General features: G+C 40.0%; 1 protein-coding gene across 2 annotated transcripts in view; it reads left to right on the forward strand.

Moving 5' to 3' along the window:
* The window catches only part of mkrn2 (makorin, ring finger protein, 2), a 22,689-nt gene extending 8,709 nt beyond the window's left edge, over positions 1-13,980 (forward strand). For both annotated transcript variants that reach the window (XM_020510890.2, XM_048606301.1), the window contains exons 4-8: positions 914-1,254; positions 2,983-3,197; positions 5,316-5,426; positions 11,326-11,470; positions 12,154-13,980. In XM_020510890.2, the coding sequence (XP_020366479.1) occupies positions 914-1,254; positions 2,983-3,197; positions 5,316-5,426; positions 11,326-11,470; positions 12,154-12,336 (995 nt within the window). In that variant the 3' untranslated portion in view covers positions 12,337-13,980. The remainder of the gene's footprint in view (positions 1-913; positions 1,255-2,982; positions 3,198-5,315; positions 5,427-11,325; positions 11,471-12,153) is intronic.
* Positions 13,981-17,180: the final 3,200 nt, after the last annotated feature.

The raw sequence follows: 17,180 nt of genomic DNA on the forward strand, positions 1-17,180 counted from the left end.
CCATCCCCGCCTCTTCGACCTGTTTGTTTCCTCTCCACCTATCCTCTCCTCTATCCCTCTTCTATCCGCCTCCCACTCTCTCCCTATTTATTTCAAAACCCCCTTCCCCTCCCCCTTTTCTGATGAAGGGTCTAGGCCCGAAACATCAGCCTCTCTGCTCCTATGATGCTGCTTGGCCTGCTGTGTTCATCCAGCCCTGCACCTTGTTGTCTCCGATTCTCCAGCATCTGCAGTTCCTACTATCTATAAAATCCAAGGAACAGGTTTTAGGTTGTGTACTGCTATAATCAATTTTGGAATCATTTGACTTTTGCTGTGACCTCTGAAAAAACAAGCTGAGTAAAACCACCTTGTTACCACAAGGTGAAATGTTTAGTTCTTCAGTTCTATTTGTTTTGCTATTTATGAAGTAGAAAAAATATTTTGATTTGTTTATAATTTATTAACGTGTACTGCAGCCTTGGTTTCTTAAGTGGCATGCGAATAGTCTGTGCTGGACCTCACTCTTGTATTCCATCCAACTATGCCATGCATTATGAATTTCCTTGTTTAAGAACCATGCATAAATCATAAACTGAATGATACCTGCATTCAACTTATGCATATAATCTGACTTTTTTTGCCTCAACTTTTTTGTCTCACTTTTCAATCCCCAGAATGCCTGCTCATTCAGGTCTGCATCTCCTCTGTCATTTGTCCATCTTTGATCAGTATTTCAGCATAGTTCCATTAATGTATGCCTAAAATTACTTGGTTTTACACTTTTCAGTTGTTTATAAACTCAGAGATTTTGGGAGGAAACCTTACAGAAAGTAATCGTCTGTGCATTCATTAACATCTGCTAAGCGTGATTGTGTAATATTTAAGTACATTTCATGCCTGCAACCTTGTTTGAACTTATCCTTCTCTATAGACCTTTGCAACCGAGCAGCAGAAAAATCTAAACTGTTTCCTTTTCCACCATCGTACTGCAACTCTACAAAGACTGCATCGCATTTCCCTGAACCAGCAAAATTTCCTTATGAGGATGTTCCAGTGAAGCCACCATCTTATTTGGATGCAGTTCGCAGTGGACTAGATGTTTCAGCATCAGTATGCAGCAATAATTCTGCACAGCAGCTGTGTCCTTTTGCCTCAGTTGGTGACTGTCATTATGGTGACAGCTGTTTATACCTTCATGGGGATGTGTGTGAAGTTTGTGAACTGCAAGTACTTCATCCAACTGACCTTGAGCAACGAAGAGCACATGAGCAGGCAAGTGTGCTGCAAAGCAATTTACCATTCAATGTCCTGAATATACCCAAAAACTATTTCGATAGTATCTTGCATTTTTATTGCTCTAGTTATTGCTAACTTAAAGTTGAATTTAATCTTTATCATGATACAAGATTATTGAAATTCCATCTCAAAGCATTGCTTTTTTTTTAAAACGGTGCAGTGTGCTGAATGAAATAAGGGGTGACAATACTTCTAAAACTCACACCTCCCTTGCTTTATTCTTTACTACATGTTTTTTTTTTAATGGATGCAAAAATGGTGCATCTGATATGCATTATATATAAAGTGTCATGTTTAGTGCACATTTCCTGTAGTATTCTCTTCATCAAAGTTTAAGATCTCAATAGTTATGCAGCAGCATATCTGCGAACAAAAACCACAAGAGGGCTGATGCTTACTGGAAAGAAAATACTTGCATTCATATAGCAGTTTTCTTGAACTTTCAACAACTTAAAGCATTTAACAGCTAATGAAGAACTTCTGAAATGTAGATAACTTTACATAGAGCAAGTTCCCACAAATATCAATGAAATAATCAACGTCGCTAAAAAAAAAGATGATCTGAGCAAAGGATAAAATTAGCAAGGGCATCAAGAGAACTCTTCTCTTGTTCAGTGAGTGGTGTGGGATCTATTACATTCTTTAAGTGCAGACTTTGGCCTTGATTATGTACCAAAGTCTATGAAGTATGTTGGAGTTGAGCATAAAAATCAAAGCTGACACCCTCATGCAAAACTTTGGGAATGCTGTAGTATTGGAGGTGCCATTCAGATGAAATATTAAATTGAACCTTCATCTACTCATGGCATTCTTTCAGAGGTCAGTTCTCCTTAGTATCCTGGCCATTACCGGTAGTTATCTTTTGATCAACGTTACAAAAACAAATGTATTAATGCATTGTACATGCCTGCAAGTTAACTGCTGCCTTTCCTGTGTTATAATGGTGACTTGTCTGTAAAGTAGGGCATCCAGAGTTTGTGAAGGCATAACAATGGAATCCTGTTTTTGTTCTCATGTCCTTTTATGAGAGATTATAGTTTTTTTTTAAAAAAATCATGGGATGTTGGCATCACTGGCTAAACCAACATTTATTGCCCATCCCTAATCCCCAGAGGGCATTGCTGTAGGTCAGTCTGGTATCAATTGTAGGCCAGACCAGGTAAGGATAGCAAGATTTCCTTCCTGAAAGAACATTAGTGAACCAGTTTTTGTTCTGCAACAAACGACAATGGTTGCCATTAGCCTCTAGTTGTTTTTGTTTCAGATATTTTATTGAATTCAACTTTTGCCATCTACCATAGAGGAATTTGAACCCATGTTCCCAGAGCATTGGTCTGCAGTTCTGGAGTATTAATTCAATGATATTACCTTTACACTACCTCCCCAGGGAGTACTATCAGTGAGCTGAGGTTGACAGCTAACATTGTGTGGAAGTATTTGTTTGCTGGACTTGACATTCATCTGTTGCCCAACTAACACTGACTAATGGTCCTGTCATTCTATTCATTCCTGCTTCTGCTTGGTGTTGCTTTATTCATGTTTTACTACTTAACCTTGAGTAAGCAGGAATTAGCTGAAAACTTTATCAATATGTGGAAAGCTCCACTGGTCTACCACAAGACAGGTGGTGTTAAGTCTATTGGGTGGGTAAATTTATTCAGTCTGTCCCCTATAAATGCTGACTTATTTTATTGTTTCATTCAGATGTGCCTCATGGCATTTGAACAAGACATGGAGAAAGCCTTTGCTGTGCAAAAGAGTCAAGATAAAGTCTGTAACATTTGTATGGAGATAGTCTATGATAAAATGATACCATCTGAGAGAAGATTTGGAATTCTTTCTGACTGCATTCACCCATATTGTCTGTCCTGCATTAGACAGTGGAGATGTGCAAAGCAGTTTGAGAATAAAATAATCAAGTGAGTGCAACTGTTTTTATTGGTATGCAGGTCACAGTCATTTTATGGTTAATGAAACAACTGGCCAGCAATTTTAATGAGGCTTTCTATCGGATATTGGTACAGAATAGAGTTATTTGGCATGGTGAAGCACTTTCTTGAACATGTGAAGGTTATTGTATTTTGGGAGAGAGAGGTATAAACAATAGGTGGAGATGGAGCCCAGAGAGAGAGCGAGAACAACAGTTGGGCAGACAAAGGAATGGGTCAGCCTGGGAAAATCAATAGCTGCTTATACAGACCATTCCTTCTTACGCTGGACTGGTCTGATTTATTATAGCAATTAATGAGGCTTTGACTAGCACTGCACATGAATGTGTGTGAAAAAGTTTGTTTGCTTAGAGGGAAATCTGTTATTTTTTAAAATTCTTTTCAATCTATATGTATGTCATAGATTTTTATTTTATGGGTTTGTAATGATAAGTTGTGTGGGAAAAGGCTGATTAATTGAGACATTTATTTTTTGCATGAGATTCCAACCTCTGTTGCACTGTCTGAGAAAGCACAGACAGTTGAAATTTGCTCTATACTGAGTGAACAGTGCCATGAACTGCTAGATCATCTTAATATTGGATCCAATGATTTGGGAAGAATGGAACTAATAACATTTCCTTTCCATAAAAATCATAGTTAATGTGCCACAATCCGGTGGAGGCTTTAAACTATGTTGATGAAATTCTTCCTTCCCAACCCAACCCTTTGACCTAATGCATATCAATGCTGGTTATATCTGACAACAAGTGATCAAATGTGGAAGGCAAAGGGGAGTCAGGTCCAAAATGGGAAAGGTTGCATCCAGAACAGCGATCCAGATGCCATGTACCTCAGTTAGCTGCTACTGTCTTTTCATATTAGTCTTCAAGGCTACAGAAATATCTTTCATTGTAACCACTGTTACCATTATTTTTCTTCTGTGCGGACCTTTGAGGCTTGCTCAGGCAGAACTGGGTGTCAGATCAGCACACCTATCACTGTAAGCAGACTCTAGATATGACTGTGGGTGCATCTTAGAGGGAGCGTCATTGTAAATTGGATGATGGGGGGAGCAGAGGAATTTGATAAATGTACAATCTCTGGAGAAGTGGTACTGAGCGAAGTGATGGAGCTGTGGGCTAACAAGTTCCTGGGTCTTGATGGACTTCATCGTAGGGTTAGATAATGAGGTAAGACCATAAGACATAGGAACAGAAATTAGTCCATTTGGCCCATCGAGTCTGCTCCACCATTCAATCATGGCTGATAAGTTCCTCAACCCCATTCTCCTGCTTTCTCCCCGTAACCCTTGATCCCCTTGATAATCAAGAACCTATCTATCTCAGTCTTAAGTGTACTCAATGACCTGGCCTCCACAGCCTTCTGTGGCAGTGAATTCCATAGATTCACCACTCTCTGGCTGAAGAAGTTTCTCCTTATCTCGGTTCTAAAAGGTCTTCTGTTTACTCTAAGGCTGTGCCCTCATGTCCTAGTCTCTCCTACCAGTGGAAACATCTTCCCAACATAGTAGGTAGTGAATGTGTTAGTGTTAATCTTCCAAAATTTTCTAGAAAATATGACTCCTTTATTCAAGAGTGCATGGAGGCAGAAAAGAAGAAGCTAAAACTTGACATCTGACATAGAGAAGATGTTCAAGTTGTTTATTAAGGAGACTACAGCTGGGAACTTTTTTTTAAAAAAATTTAATTGAGAAAAGTCAGCATAATTGTGGAAGGGAATTTGTGTTTAACAAATATATTGGAGTTTGTATGGAACTAACGCAGTCTCACATAGTGAAGGGAGATACATTATTAGATGATGATTGACATCCCCAAATTTCTAGAATGGAACATTGAGCCACCCTTACACTTGTTCCTCAATTCATAAAGGATCTGGCAGAAGATACCCGTGCTCCAATCTAGTGCTATTTGCATTTTTATATATTCTAATTTATAATATATTTATAATTTATAAGTAAGGCATTAGGGATGCAAATTTGCTGATTCATTCAATTCTTCATTTAGGTCACTCGGGTTATAATGTATTTTATATCTTGTACATGCTAATGTTCTATTAAAAATCTCTATTTAACAATTGCTGTTTTAGGTCCTGCCCTGAGTGTCGAGTGGTTTCTGAATTTGTAATCCCTAGTGCTTATTGGGTAGAGGATAAAGAGGAGAAGGACCAGCTTATTGAAGCATTCAAGCAGGGAATGAGGTGAGGCATCCTTGCGTTATGGATGGGTGTTGAATTCCCACTGATGAAGATTGTTCAACAAGAATGTAATAAGATCAGAATGAAGGTGCTTAATAAGTTAATCAAAAATAAGTTCTGTTTGAGTCAGTACTTTTCACTGGTTGTGTGTCAGCATTTCATATTCTTACAACTAGGAGGATGTCATGTGGCTTATCTCCTGCCTTCATCAAATTAGCTCATTATTTCTGGGAAAATGATTAAGTTATAAGCACCTCAGAGTCAAAGGGCATTCAAGCATCCAACTGGAAAACAGTAATTATTTAGGGAGAGACGGTAGCATGGTGATAATGTTACTGGATAAGTAATCTTGAAGTCCAAGCCAATATCACAGACACAAGTCCAAATTCCACCATGGCAGCTGGTGGAATTTAAATCCAGTTAATAAATCTGGAATAATTTCAGTAATAGTGACCGTGACTACGATTGTTGAATGTCGTAAAAACCTATCTAGTTCACTCATATCCTTGAGGGAAGGAAATCGGTCATCCTTACCTGGGCTGACCTACATATGACTCTAGATTTACAGCAGTGTGGCTGACTCGAGCAATTTGGGCAATTATGGATGGGCATATGTTGTTCTTGCCACTGACACCTACGTCCCAGTGTATTTTTTTTTTTTCTTACTTGGCCAAACCAATTTGTGGATCTCCTTAATGCTCAGAATTACCAGTGCGAGAGAATAAGGTCTAGAGACGATGGTATCCCAGTATCCACAGTAAATGGTAGCTCTCTATTAGTTTGAATGGAGCCCATTCATTTTATGCCTATACATGCTGGAACATCCTTACTTCACCTAGCATTCTGTTTGTGAAAAGTAATGAATGCTGACCCCCAGAAGCAAAGCTGGTGTGATTAGAAGCTTGGGCTTGTTTGGAGCCTGCTGAAAGCTTAGCCAGCAGGTAGTGTTCCAGAGAGTACCTTGTGTGACATTCTGAGACTTTCATTTCTTTGCTTGAGGCCTTGCATTATGAGTTTCTCCTGTACATTATGGACATGCTGGAAATCATTCAAAGCAGTTGTTTTTATATTTGTGTTAAATCAGCTCTCATAGGTGACTTGTTGGTATTTTTTTAAATGGTTGACTTAGTTACTCTCTGCTTTTGTACACTACGTATATTTTAGACAGAAAATACAATTCAACAGTGACTGGGTTAGTTTTTTTCCATCAAAGTCTAGGAAACTATCATGTATAGCTTACTGATTTGCATGGCACTCAGTACTGTGATAATGTCAGATCCTTTCTGATTTGTAAAATTACTACAGATAAGTGCAGAATGTGTTTTGCTTCATCAGTGTTTTCTCCTTGGCTTGGTCCCTAGGTGGCACTCTAGCTGAACATAATCTCTTGTCAAATGGAATTAGCACAAATTCAGTAGTGTCAGAAATCCAAAGTGATCTAATTTCAAACTGCTAAATTTCTATTGAAAGAAGAATAGGTATAAGAATGTATTTGTTAATGAGACCAAATCAGAAAGCACAAATTTAAAAGAAACTGCAAAAAACGTTTTGCAAACATAGTCATAGAAATGTATAGCACGGCAACAGACCTTCAGACCACCTTGTCCCTGCTGACCAGATATCCTAAATTAATTGAGTCCCATTTGTCAGCATTTTGCTCATATCCCTCTAAACCTTCCTATTCATGTACCTGCCCAGATGCCTTTTAAATGTTGTAATTGTACCAGCCTCCACCACTTCGTCTGGCAGTTCATTCCATACAGGCACCACCCTCTGTCTGAAAAAGTTGCCCCTTAGGTCCCTTTTAAATCTTTCCCCTCTCACCTTAAACCTAGGCCCTTTACCATGGGGAAAAAACCTTGACTATTTGCCCTATCCAGCCCCTCACGATTTTATAAACCTTTATAAGGACGCCCCTCACCTTCCACGCCCCAAGGAAAATACCCCCAGTCTATTCAGCCTCCCCCTATTGCTCAAACCCTCCAACCCTGGCAACATCATTGTAAATCTTTTCTGAACCCTTTCAAGTTTAACAGCATCTTTCCTATAGCAGGGAGACCAGAATTGAATGCGGTATTTCAAAAGTGGCCTAACCAATGTACTGTAGAGTCGCAACATGACTTCCCAATTCCTATAGACCATGACCTTCCAACACCTATACAACAATATTGCACTTTGATTTTTCAACTGATGGAGATGGACCCTAAAATTGAAAACTTGTACAGTTTTATTCTAACTAATTTTCCTCCTTTCCCTTGTGAAGGCATTGCCTCTTTTAGCCAATAAACAACTTAAATGTAATTTGCAGAACTGTTGTGAATGGAACCAAGGGAAGGTAAAAGGTGAGTATTCTGACTGTATTTTATGACTATGTAATTAGATTTACAAAAAGTCATTTTGTATTTGTCCATAAGTTAGCAGAGTCAGTAACATAAATTCAGACAAAGGCTGCAATACCATATTGCTGTATTTCCCCAAAAAGGGTAAATGTTACTTCTGATGTAATTTTGTAAAGTATGATTAACTTCAATAAGTGAGCTTACAGGAAGGGTTCTGTATGTACTACAGTGTTACTTGTTTGAAATTGTTTTTCTGTTTTGAGTCTACATCTGGTTTTCTTCTTTTAGGAGAATCTATTCTGATCAACATGAATAATTACCTTATATGGTGTGTGTACTGTATTTCTGAAAAAACGCTATAAATAAACTTGAATATGTGTCTTTATAATATAATGCACGTAGCAAAAAAAAATTGTTTCAGAATTTGGCATAATGTGGAGACTGGTAACAGAGACCTTAGACACAAACTTCTATTTTAATGTGTATTTAAATTGAGAAAGGATAACTCAGTGGGCAAGCTTGAAGGATGACATCTCATTTTCCACTTGGGGACTCTATAGCCTTTAGGACTTAACATTGAGTTCAGTAACTACAGCCTGGTTCCTTCCATCCTTGTTTTTTTACCCATCCTACACCTGGTCCTGTTATGACATCACGTGCCATCCCACCAGCATCCACATCCAGAAGATCATCAGATGCCATTTCCGCCACCTCCAGCAACATGCCACCACCAGACACACATTCCCCTCCCCTCCCTTGTCTGCCTTCCGCGGGGACTGTTCCCTCCGGGACACCCTGGTCCACACTTCCTTCACCCCGAACACCTCCCCACAGCCCTACGGCACCTTCCCCTGTAACCGGCGAAGGTGCAACACCTGCGCATTTACCTCCTCCCTCCCCAGAATCCAAGGGCCCAAACATACCTTCCAGGTGAAGTAACACTCCTTCCAAGAATCTAGTCTACTACATTCGCAGCTCACAATGTGGTCTCCTCTACATTGGGGAAACGAAGTGTAGACTTGGTGACCGCTTTGCAGAACATCAATGTTCTGCTCGTAAAAAAGACCCTGAACTACCTGTTGCCTGCCACTTCAATGCACCACCTTGCTCCCTGGCCAACATCTCTGTCTCCAGCTTGCTACAGTGTTCCAGTGAAGCCCAACGCAAGCTGGAGGAACAACACCTCATTTTCCGCTTGGGGACCCTAAAGCCCTCCGGACTCAATATTGAGTTCAATAATTTTAGGGCCTAAACTCTCCCGTGTCCCAGCCCCCCACCTCACACACAAGGCCTTGTTACCACATAGCCTGCCACTACACACCCCCTGTTGTTAGTCACTAACAGTCCCCATTAACAACTATTCACCCTCCCAGCCTGATCGTTAGCAACTCCTTTGTCTGTCCAACTGTCTTTCTCTCTCTTTAGGCTCTATCCTATCATTTACTCGCTACCCCAACCACCTCCCTATTTTCTGCATATAAACTGACATTTTCCCAGCCACCATCAGTTCTGAGGAAGGGTCACCGGACCCGAAACGTTAACTCTGTTTTCTCCTTCACAGATGCTGCCAGATCTGCTGAGCTTTTCCAGCAACTTTGTTTTTGTTCCTGTTATGACATGGGTTGCTTTTCGCCCCATCATCCATTTTCACATGCTCCTAGGCCCATTATCACATTATTTGGGTTGCATTCACCACAGCTCACCTGTTTTCTCACCTTAGCTCTTATTTTCAATATTCAGCTTCTCTTCTTTTCTGGCCTGCTAGCTCCTTATTGACCTACCCCTTTCATATCTCTCACTGTCTGAGCTTTGTCTCCAACTATCTTCACACCTTCCCATCCATCACTTTGGTTTTGGAATAAATACCACCGAGCTACTAACAGTTCTGATGAAGAGTCAATGGACTTGAAACATTACTCTGAGTTTCTTCCCATAGATGTTGCCAGACTTCTTGAGTTTCTCCAACAGTTTCTCTTTTTGTTTCATAGCTAAGTGGATGTTCTGCTCTTAACACACGCTAATTATGGGGCTGATTTTAATGTGAAATTTTGGTGTTTTTTATTTTTGTGCCATACTTCAATCATTTTTCAAATTTAAGTCATAACAAGTTGTCTCCATGTTTCTATAACTACTGATTTTTGCAATAGTTGTAAAATGTTGCTTTAGTTAACAAGACGCTGGGAGGAACCAAATGCTTGCGTGTTTGCATTACATGTTTTTATCTTTGGCACACATATCTTATCTCTGCTCATACCACATCATGTTCTAAGAATACACAGCACTTGGGGTGAAATAGGAGCTGCTGCTTTAAAAAAAAAGGCTTTTAATATTAGTAACTTGCTTTCAGTTGCAGCTTTCAGAGTCGTCATCTTTTTAACTGACGTTCTTGGTATAGATTCATGTGTGTATATTGGATTCATTTTTCCAAATCCTCTTTCCTAGCCTTAAATTCACTAAAACTGACACTCCCTCTTTTGCCACCTAGTGCATAGAAACTATAGAAATGATACAGCACAAAAGGGGGTCATTTGGCCTATCTTCTCCATGCTGACCCAAAGACACCCAGGTGCCCTTTCTAATCCCATCTTCTTGCACACCGCCCTGCACCTTATAGCACTTACGGTGCAGATCCAGGTACTTTTTGAAAGAGCTTAGGGTCTCTGCCTCCACCACCAACTCAAGCAGCAAAATCCAGACACCCATCACCCTCTGCTTGGGAAAGCTTTTCCTCACATCCCCTCTAATCCTTTTGCCACTTAGCTTGAATTTATGACCACTGTTTTTTTAACTCTTGCAAAGAGAAATACCAAGCCCTCGCACTTTTGTATACTTCAATCATGTCACCCTTCAGCCTTCTCTGTTCCAAGGAAACCAACCCCAACCTCTCCAATCTCTCCTTGTAGCTACAATTCTGCAACACTAAATCTTTTCTGCACACTGTCCAGAGCGTTTACTTCCTTCCTGTGATGTGGTGGCCAGAACTGCACAGAATACTCCAGTTGTGGTGTCATTAGTGCCTTATCATTATATCCCTACTCTTGTGTTACATACCTCTTCCAGTGGAGGAGAGCATTCCATATGCCTTCTTTATAACCTTATCTGCTGTACTGCTATCTTTAGGGACATGTGCGCTCGCACGCCAGGATCTCTCACTTCATCTACCCCTCTCAGTATATTCCCATTTCTTGCATATTCAGTTATACTGTTTGACCTCTCTGAATGCATTACCTCTCACTTAGAGTTGAACTCCATCTGCCACTCCTCCAACCCTCTGAAGGAGGAAAATTTACTGTAATGCAGCTACATTATAAATTAATGTTTGTATGAAAGAAATTGAGCTCTTGTGATTAAAACTCATCATTAAGTAGAAAAAGGGTTCAGAAATACAAAGTGGTTAACAGTGGTAGAATAATTGAAGTTCCATGTTTTGAGCATTGTATATGACTTTTCTGGAACCTTTGAAAATGTAGATGGCTTTATCCAAGACTAGATTAGCAAATAGAGCAAGAATTATGAATTAAGTACATCTCCCTCTTTACTATTTTTCTATTGTCATTTCACAGCAAGAAGGCTTGTAAATATTTTGACAAAGGGAAAGGGTCCTGTCCATTTGGTGGAAAGTGCCTTTACCTTCACGCTTACCCTGATGGAACAATGGCAGCACCTGAGCAGCCAAGGAAACAGCTCAGTTCAGAAGGCAACGTGAGGGTAAATAATCAAAGTTCCAGATATTTAACTACATGATGTTGCTTGATCGATTTTTATCTGTGTTTCTCCATTGGAATTTGAAAAGCATCAGCTAGTGAACAGTTATCAAGGTTTGAGATGCTACTGTATTGACTTGGTGATGGTTAACATGGACCTATCCAATTAAGGACCCTGGTGCAAATTTGGATGTATTTACTTTAAGATTCAGTTAAATTTAACTTTTATCAGTGGCCATCCACTGAAACAAAAAGTGTGTCGATGGCTTTGTTATTTTTATGCTGATTTGAAGTCTTAAATTGCACAGTAGCCTGCTTTGTATCTTTGCCTACAAATTGTTTTAGGATTTAATGTTCACATTATCCTGAAAATCTGTTGTATTTGTCCATAATCAACATTAAGCAACTTTTGCCCTTGCTTTAATTGTGAAAGGACCGTACTCGATGCCTTTTTTAACATTATTCATTACTTCAAATTCAATTTCAATCTATATCAATGAAGTAGTTATTAAACATTGTGCTGGTGCTTCAGTTAAAATTATGTTCACAAGTACTGAATTAATTCCCTGGTGGAAATATCTGCTTAATAAATAAAGCTGATAACTTGTGTGCAATTATATGTTCTAAAAAAACTTCCAGAAAAATGCAGTGCACAATTATACTGATTTTTGTTCATTTAAACTGCAGTTCCTTCACTCGGTGAGACTATGGGATTTCATTCAAGAACGGGAGCACAGGGATATTCCCCAAAATACAGCTGAAGATGAAGTAGCAGAACTTGGAGATCTCTTTATGCATCTTTCAGGAGCAGATGAGCACACTGCATCCAGTGAGAGTCAGGCTGATCAGCCTGTTTCTGTAGTGTTATAATATGCTATAAACTAAATTACACCTTACTTCTGCTGAAGCACATAACTGATTCACCTAACTGTGGAAACTTGGTTCCAAGTTGTTTGAACTAGAACTCCTATATAATAGGAACAAATGGTACAATGAAACTATGGTTGAATCAGAACTGTATTTTGCAGGGTTTGCTGTATTTAATTGAATTCAATTTATTTAAGAATTCTGAAGGGTTTTTTAAGTAAAAAATCACTGCAGAGCACAGTACTCAGTATGTTTCAGACTTCTTTTCTAGCATTAAGAATTTTCTTCTAGCTGTAATTTTAAAAGGAAAAGATGTAACTAATTGGTAGAGTATACATTAGTCATAAAGAAATGTGTTTGTAGCTTGGATCCACGGTTGAAACTGCAGAAGTTATTCATTTCTCCCCCTTTTCATTCATTTCCTAAGCTCAGTTGGCTGTGTGTCAGTGCTTTGCTGAACTGGCTCCATATGATACTATAGAGTGGTCTGGATTTGATTAATTTTGACATTTTTTTTCCTGCTTTGATGCAGTACCTGACTTCTGCATCCCAGAATATTGCCTACTAATAGCAGGAGTATATAGCCACCAGCAAAGGTTTTGTCATCGTCTTGCCAAGCCAGCAGACGGTTAAGTTGCTGCCAGCCTACAGTATTTTGCTATTTTCGAATCAGCTTCCAGCAACTGCGTAAGAACAACCTGAAGCAACTTAATCCTCTCCCTGGCTGTCAGACTGAAGTGATCTGATCAATGTTGTAAATCTGTTTTGTTTTAATCCAAACTGTTGCATAGCAAGTACATATGAAAAATGTTATGTATTGTCTTTTCTTTTAAAATTACAAGGACAAATGAAAGAAAATTAAAATATATTGTACCACAGATCATACAATTTGAAGCAATTTGCAAATAAAATAGTTTAAATCTTTTTACTTATTGTTATTTTGCTAAATATTCTCATTAAGCAAAATACTCATTAATCATGTTGGACCTGAAATGGTGTGGCTTAGTGCAGTATTATGATAAAAATCAGTAAAACACAAGGTCCCGGAATTGCAAATAAAATTATTTTCACCCTTAATTGGTTCCATTAAGTCAATGTTTTCAGTTGCCAACTTGCCAGGGTATTTCAATGTGATAGGTAGCTATTCAGAAATTGTTTGCTGTCCTTCCAAATTGTGGGATTTGAAGTGGAAAGACAGAGAAACAAGGAACTAAAAAAATTCTACCAGCCAAACCTACTTTATTTGATGGTAGTGTTTGTATTTTGTTATGTGAAATATTATAGCTCAAGTGTAACATATTTGAACTGTAACTGAGTCATGTCAGAAAATGCGGACTTGCCAAAGCAATTGTGAAGGTCAGGGTTTGTCATTAACTACTCCACTTGAACGTTTAAAGCCTTTTAAATCTGCATTGTTTAAAAAGAGGTATTAACTGGAATGAGGAAAATGAGATTCTAACACTGAAAACTTCACCATCTCTTAATTTAAAATAGTAATGAAACTACCATAGATGGTAAATTCCCCATAGATGGATTCTGAGTTCTGTTGTACCTGCCAGATATTGGGTAAAGTTCTGTATTTACAAATGCTGTCCTTTTCCATTGTGTAGTAATGCTGCTTTGAATAAAATTTTCCTTTGGCAGAGACGAAATTTGTCTGGGCTTTGGTTTTCAGAAAGAAAAATGCATTTTTCAAGCACCCTTTGAATCCTCCACTTCATAATTTATACTTCCTTAATGTGGGGAACCACAGAATAAGTGCCCTGTGGAAAAGAACTTAACTCTTTGGGTTCTGAAAAGCTTGTAACAAGGGACACTAACACTGCATTACAGGAGCCCAATGACCTGATAGTATAGAACTCCAAATAAAAAAAAGTCACTTTAATAAACAATAAATTAGAGTTCCAGTCCATAGTCTGAGTGCGCATTTCATCCGAACCTGAACAAATATTAGACTTGTGCGCAATTTATGCACTTTTATGACATGACTTTTATGCACAGGTACCAATTTCAATACCTGGTTAGTGAAAACTTAATAATCAGAAAAAGAACACATCGGAAATCTAACTGTGTCATGGATAACAAAGCAATCAATCCTAAAAGATGAGAAATTAAGTAAATCCTGCAATTCCTTTCCTTTTTATCATTCCAGCAGATGACATTTTCCACTGATGCCTGCTCCCCAGGACATCTGATTTAATTTCTCATCTGTGATGATTCAGTTGGAAGCCAATTTTACGACTTGATACAAGTACTTTTAAATAATGGTTTGATATAAGATGGTCACTTATTTTCTTAAGTTAGAAAAATAATTACAGGCAAAAAGCCTAGTCTTGACACTAACAAAACTACTGTTATACTACTACAATGCTGGCGTGCAATGAGAACATTTTGGTTGGCAGGCAGGGTGCAATATTTAAGCATATTAAACAAGCACACACTGTCTAATGGTAACAGGATGCCAGGGAAAAATGATCTGACCATAAACAGGAGGCTTGCCCTCCACCTCGCTCTAGTTTTTGCCATTTCTGGTGATTTGTCATGGATATTTTTCACAGATGCCAGCAGCCTTACGAGACCTGCTATTTTTAATGAGAGAATGAATATCTTATACACAAAAGGAAATAGAATAAAATTGCTCTTGGAATGCTGTTTTGATGGCTCAGCTGGTCCTGACAATAATTTGGTGCATTATACAGTCCGAGAAGTTCCCAGTTTGGGACCTCAGCCAAAAGAATTCGCTGATGTCAGCCAGGGTCAGCAGTAAGAGTACAAGAATAGCTATTGTGTACCTGCAGAGAGAAGAAAGTTTGACAGTGTTCCCATTCCCAATGGAATGATAAATGTGTGGACATTGATCAGGATCTGCTTTAATACCATTGCAATCAAATAGAGTTATACAGCACAGAAACAGACCCTTTGGTCTAATTCTTCCATGCTGACCAGATATCCGAAATTAACCTAGTGCCATTTGCCAACATTTGGCCCATATCCCACTAAACCCTTCCAAGTCATGTACCCTTCTAGATGCCTTTCAAATGTTGTAATTGTACCAGCCTCCAGCACTTCCTCTGGCATTCCATACATACACCACCCACTACATGAAAAAGTTGCCCCTTAGGTCCCTTTTATATCTTGCCCCTTAAACCTATGCCCTCTAGTTTTGGACATCCCTACCCTGGAGGAAAAAAGACCTTGGCCATTCACCTCATCTATGCCCCTCGTGATTTTCTAAACCTCTATAAGGTCACCCCTCTCCCTACAGCTCAACCCTCCAAAACCAGCGACGTCCTTGTAAATCTTTTCTGAACGCTTTCATGTTTCAAAACATCTTTCCTGTAGTAGGGAAATCAGAATTGAACACAGTATTCTAAAAGTGGCCTAACTAATGCACTGTACAACCACTACGTGACCTCCAAACTCCTTTGTAAGACTAAATAGACTGTTGACACTCTTTTAAAAAAAACCCGAAAGAACTGCGCATGCTGTAAATCAGGAACAAAAACAATGTTGCTGGAAAAGCTCAGCAGGTCTGGCAGCATCTGTGAAGAAGAAAAAGAGTTAACGTTTCGGGTCCGGTGACCCTTCCTCAGAACTGACTGTGGCTGGGAAAATGTCAGTTTATATGCAGAAAATTGAGAGGTGGGTGGGTTGGGAGTAAACGATAGGATAGAGCCCAAAGAGAGAGAAACACAGTTGGACAGACAAAGGAGTTGCTAACGATCAGGCTGGGAGGGTGAATAGTTGTTAATGGGGACTGTTAGTGACTAACAACAGGGGGTGTGTAATGGCAGGCTATGTGGTAACAAGGCCTGGTGTGTGGGGTGGGGGGCTGGGACATGGGAGTGTTTAGGCCCTAAAATTATTGAACTCAATATTGAGTCCAGAGGGCTGTAGGGTCCCCAAGCGGAAAATGAGGTATTGTTCCTCCAGCTTGCGTTGGGCTTCACTGGAACTCTGTAGCAAGCCAGAGACAGAGATGTTGGCCAGGGAGCAAGGTGGTGCATTGAAGTGGCAGGCAACAGGTAGTTCAGGGTATTTTTTGCATGCAGAACGTAGATGTTCTACGAAGTGGTCGCCAAGTCTATGCTCCGTTTCCCCAGTGTAAAGGAGACCATGTGGTGAGCAGCGAATGCAATAGACTAGATTCTGGGAAGTGCAGGTGAAGTGTTGCTTCATCTGGAAGGTATGTTTGGGCCCTTGGATACAAGGGAGGGAGAAGGTAAATGGGCAGGTGTTGCACCTTCGCCAGTTAGAGGGGAAGGTGCCGTGGGGCTGTGGGGAGGTGTTGGGGGTGAAGGAAGTGTGGACCAGGGTGTCCCGGAGGGAACGGTCCCTGCGGAAGGCGGACAAGGGAGGGGAGGGGAATATGTGTCTGGAGGTGGCATCTCACTGGAGGTGGCGGAAATGGCATCTGATGATCTTCTGGATGTGGATGCTGGTGGGATGATAGGTGAGAATAAAGGGAACCCTATCACTGTTGTGGGAGGGAAGAGAAAGGGTGAGGGCGGAATTGTGGGAGATGGGTTGGACCTGGTTGAGTGCCCTGTCAACAACGGAGCTGGGGAATCCTCGGTTGAGGAAGAAGGTGGACATTTCGGAGGCTCCCTTCTGACCCCAAGTCAGAGATAGACCAGGTAAAAGTGAGGACAGGGTGGAAATTGGAGGCGAAATTGATGAAGCTTTCCAATTCCAGACAAGAGAGGGATACAGCACCGATGATATCATTGATGTATCGGAGGAAGAGTTGTGGGTGGCGGCCGGAATAGGACTGGAACAAGGAATGTTCCACATATCCCATGAAGAGACAGGCATGACGAGGGCCCATGCGGGTACCCAAGGCAACC

Source organism: Rhincodon typus, chromosome 16 (assembly GCF_021869965.1).
Source record: "Rhincodon typus isolate 14 chromosome 16, sRhiTyp1.1, whole genome shotgun sequence".
Lineage (NCBI taxonomy): Eukaryota > Metazoa > Chordata > Chondrichthyes > Orectolobiformes > Rhincodontidae > Rhincodon > Rhincodon typus.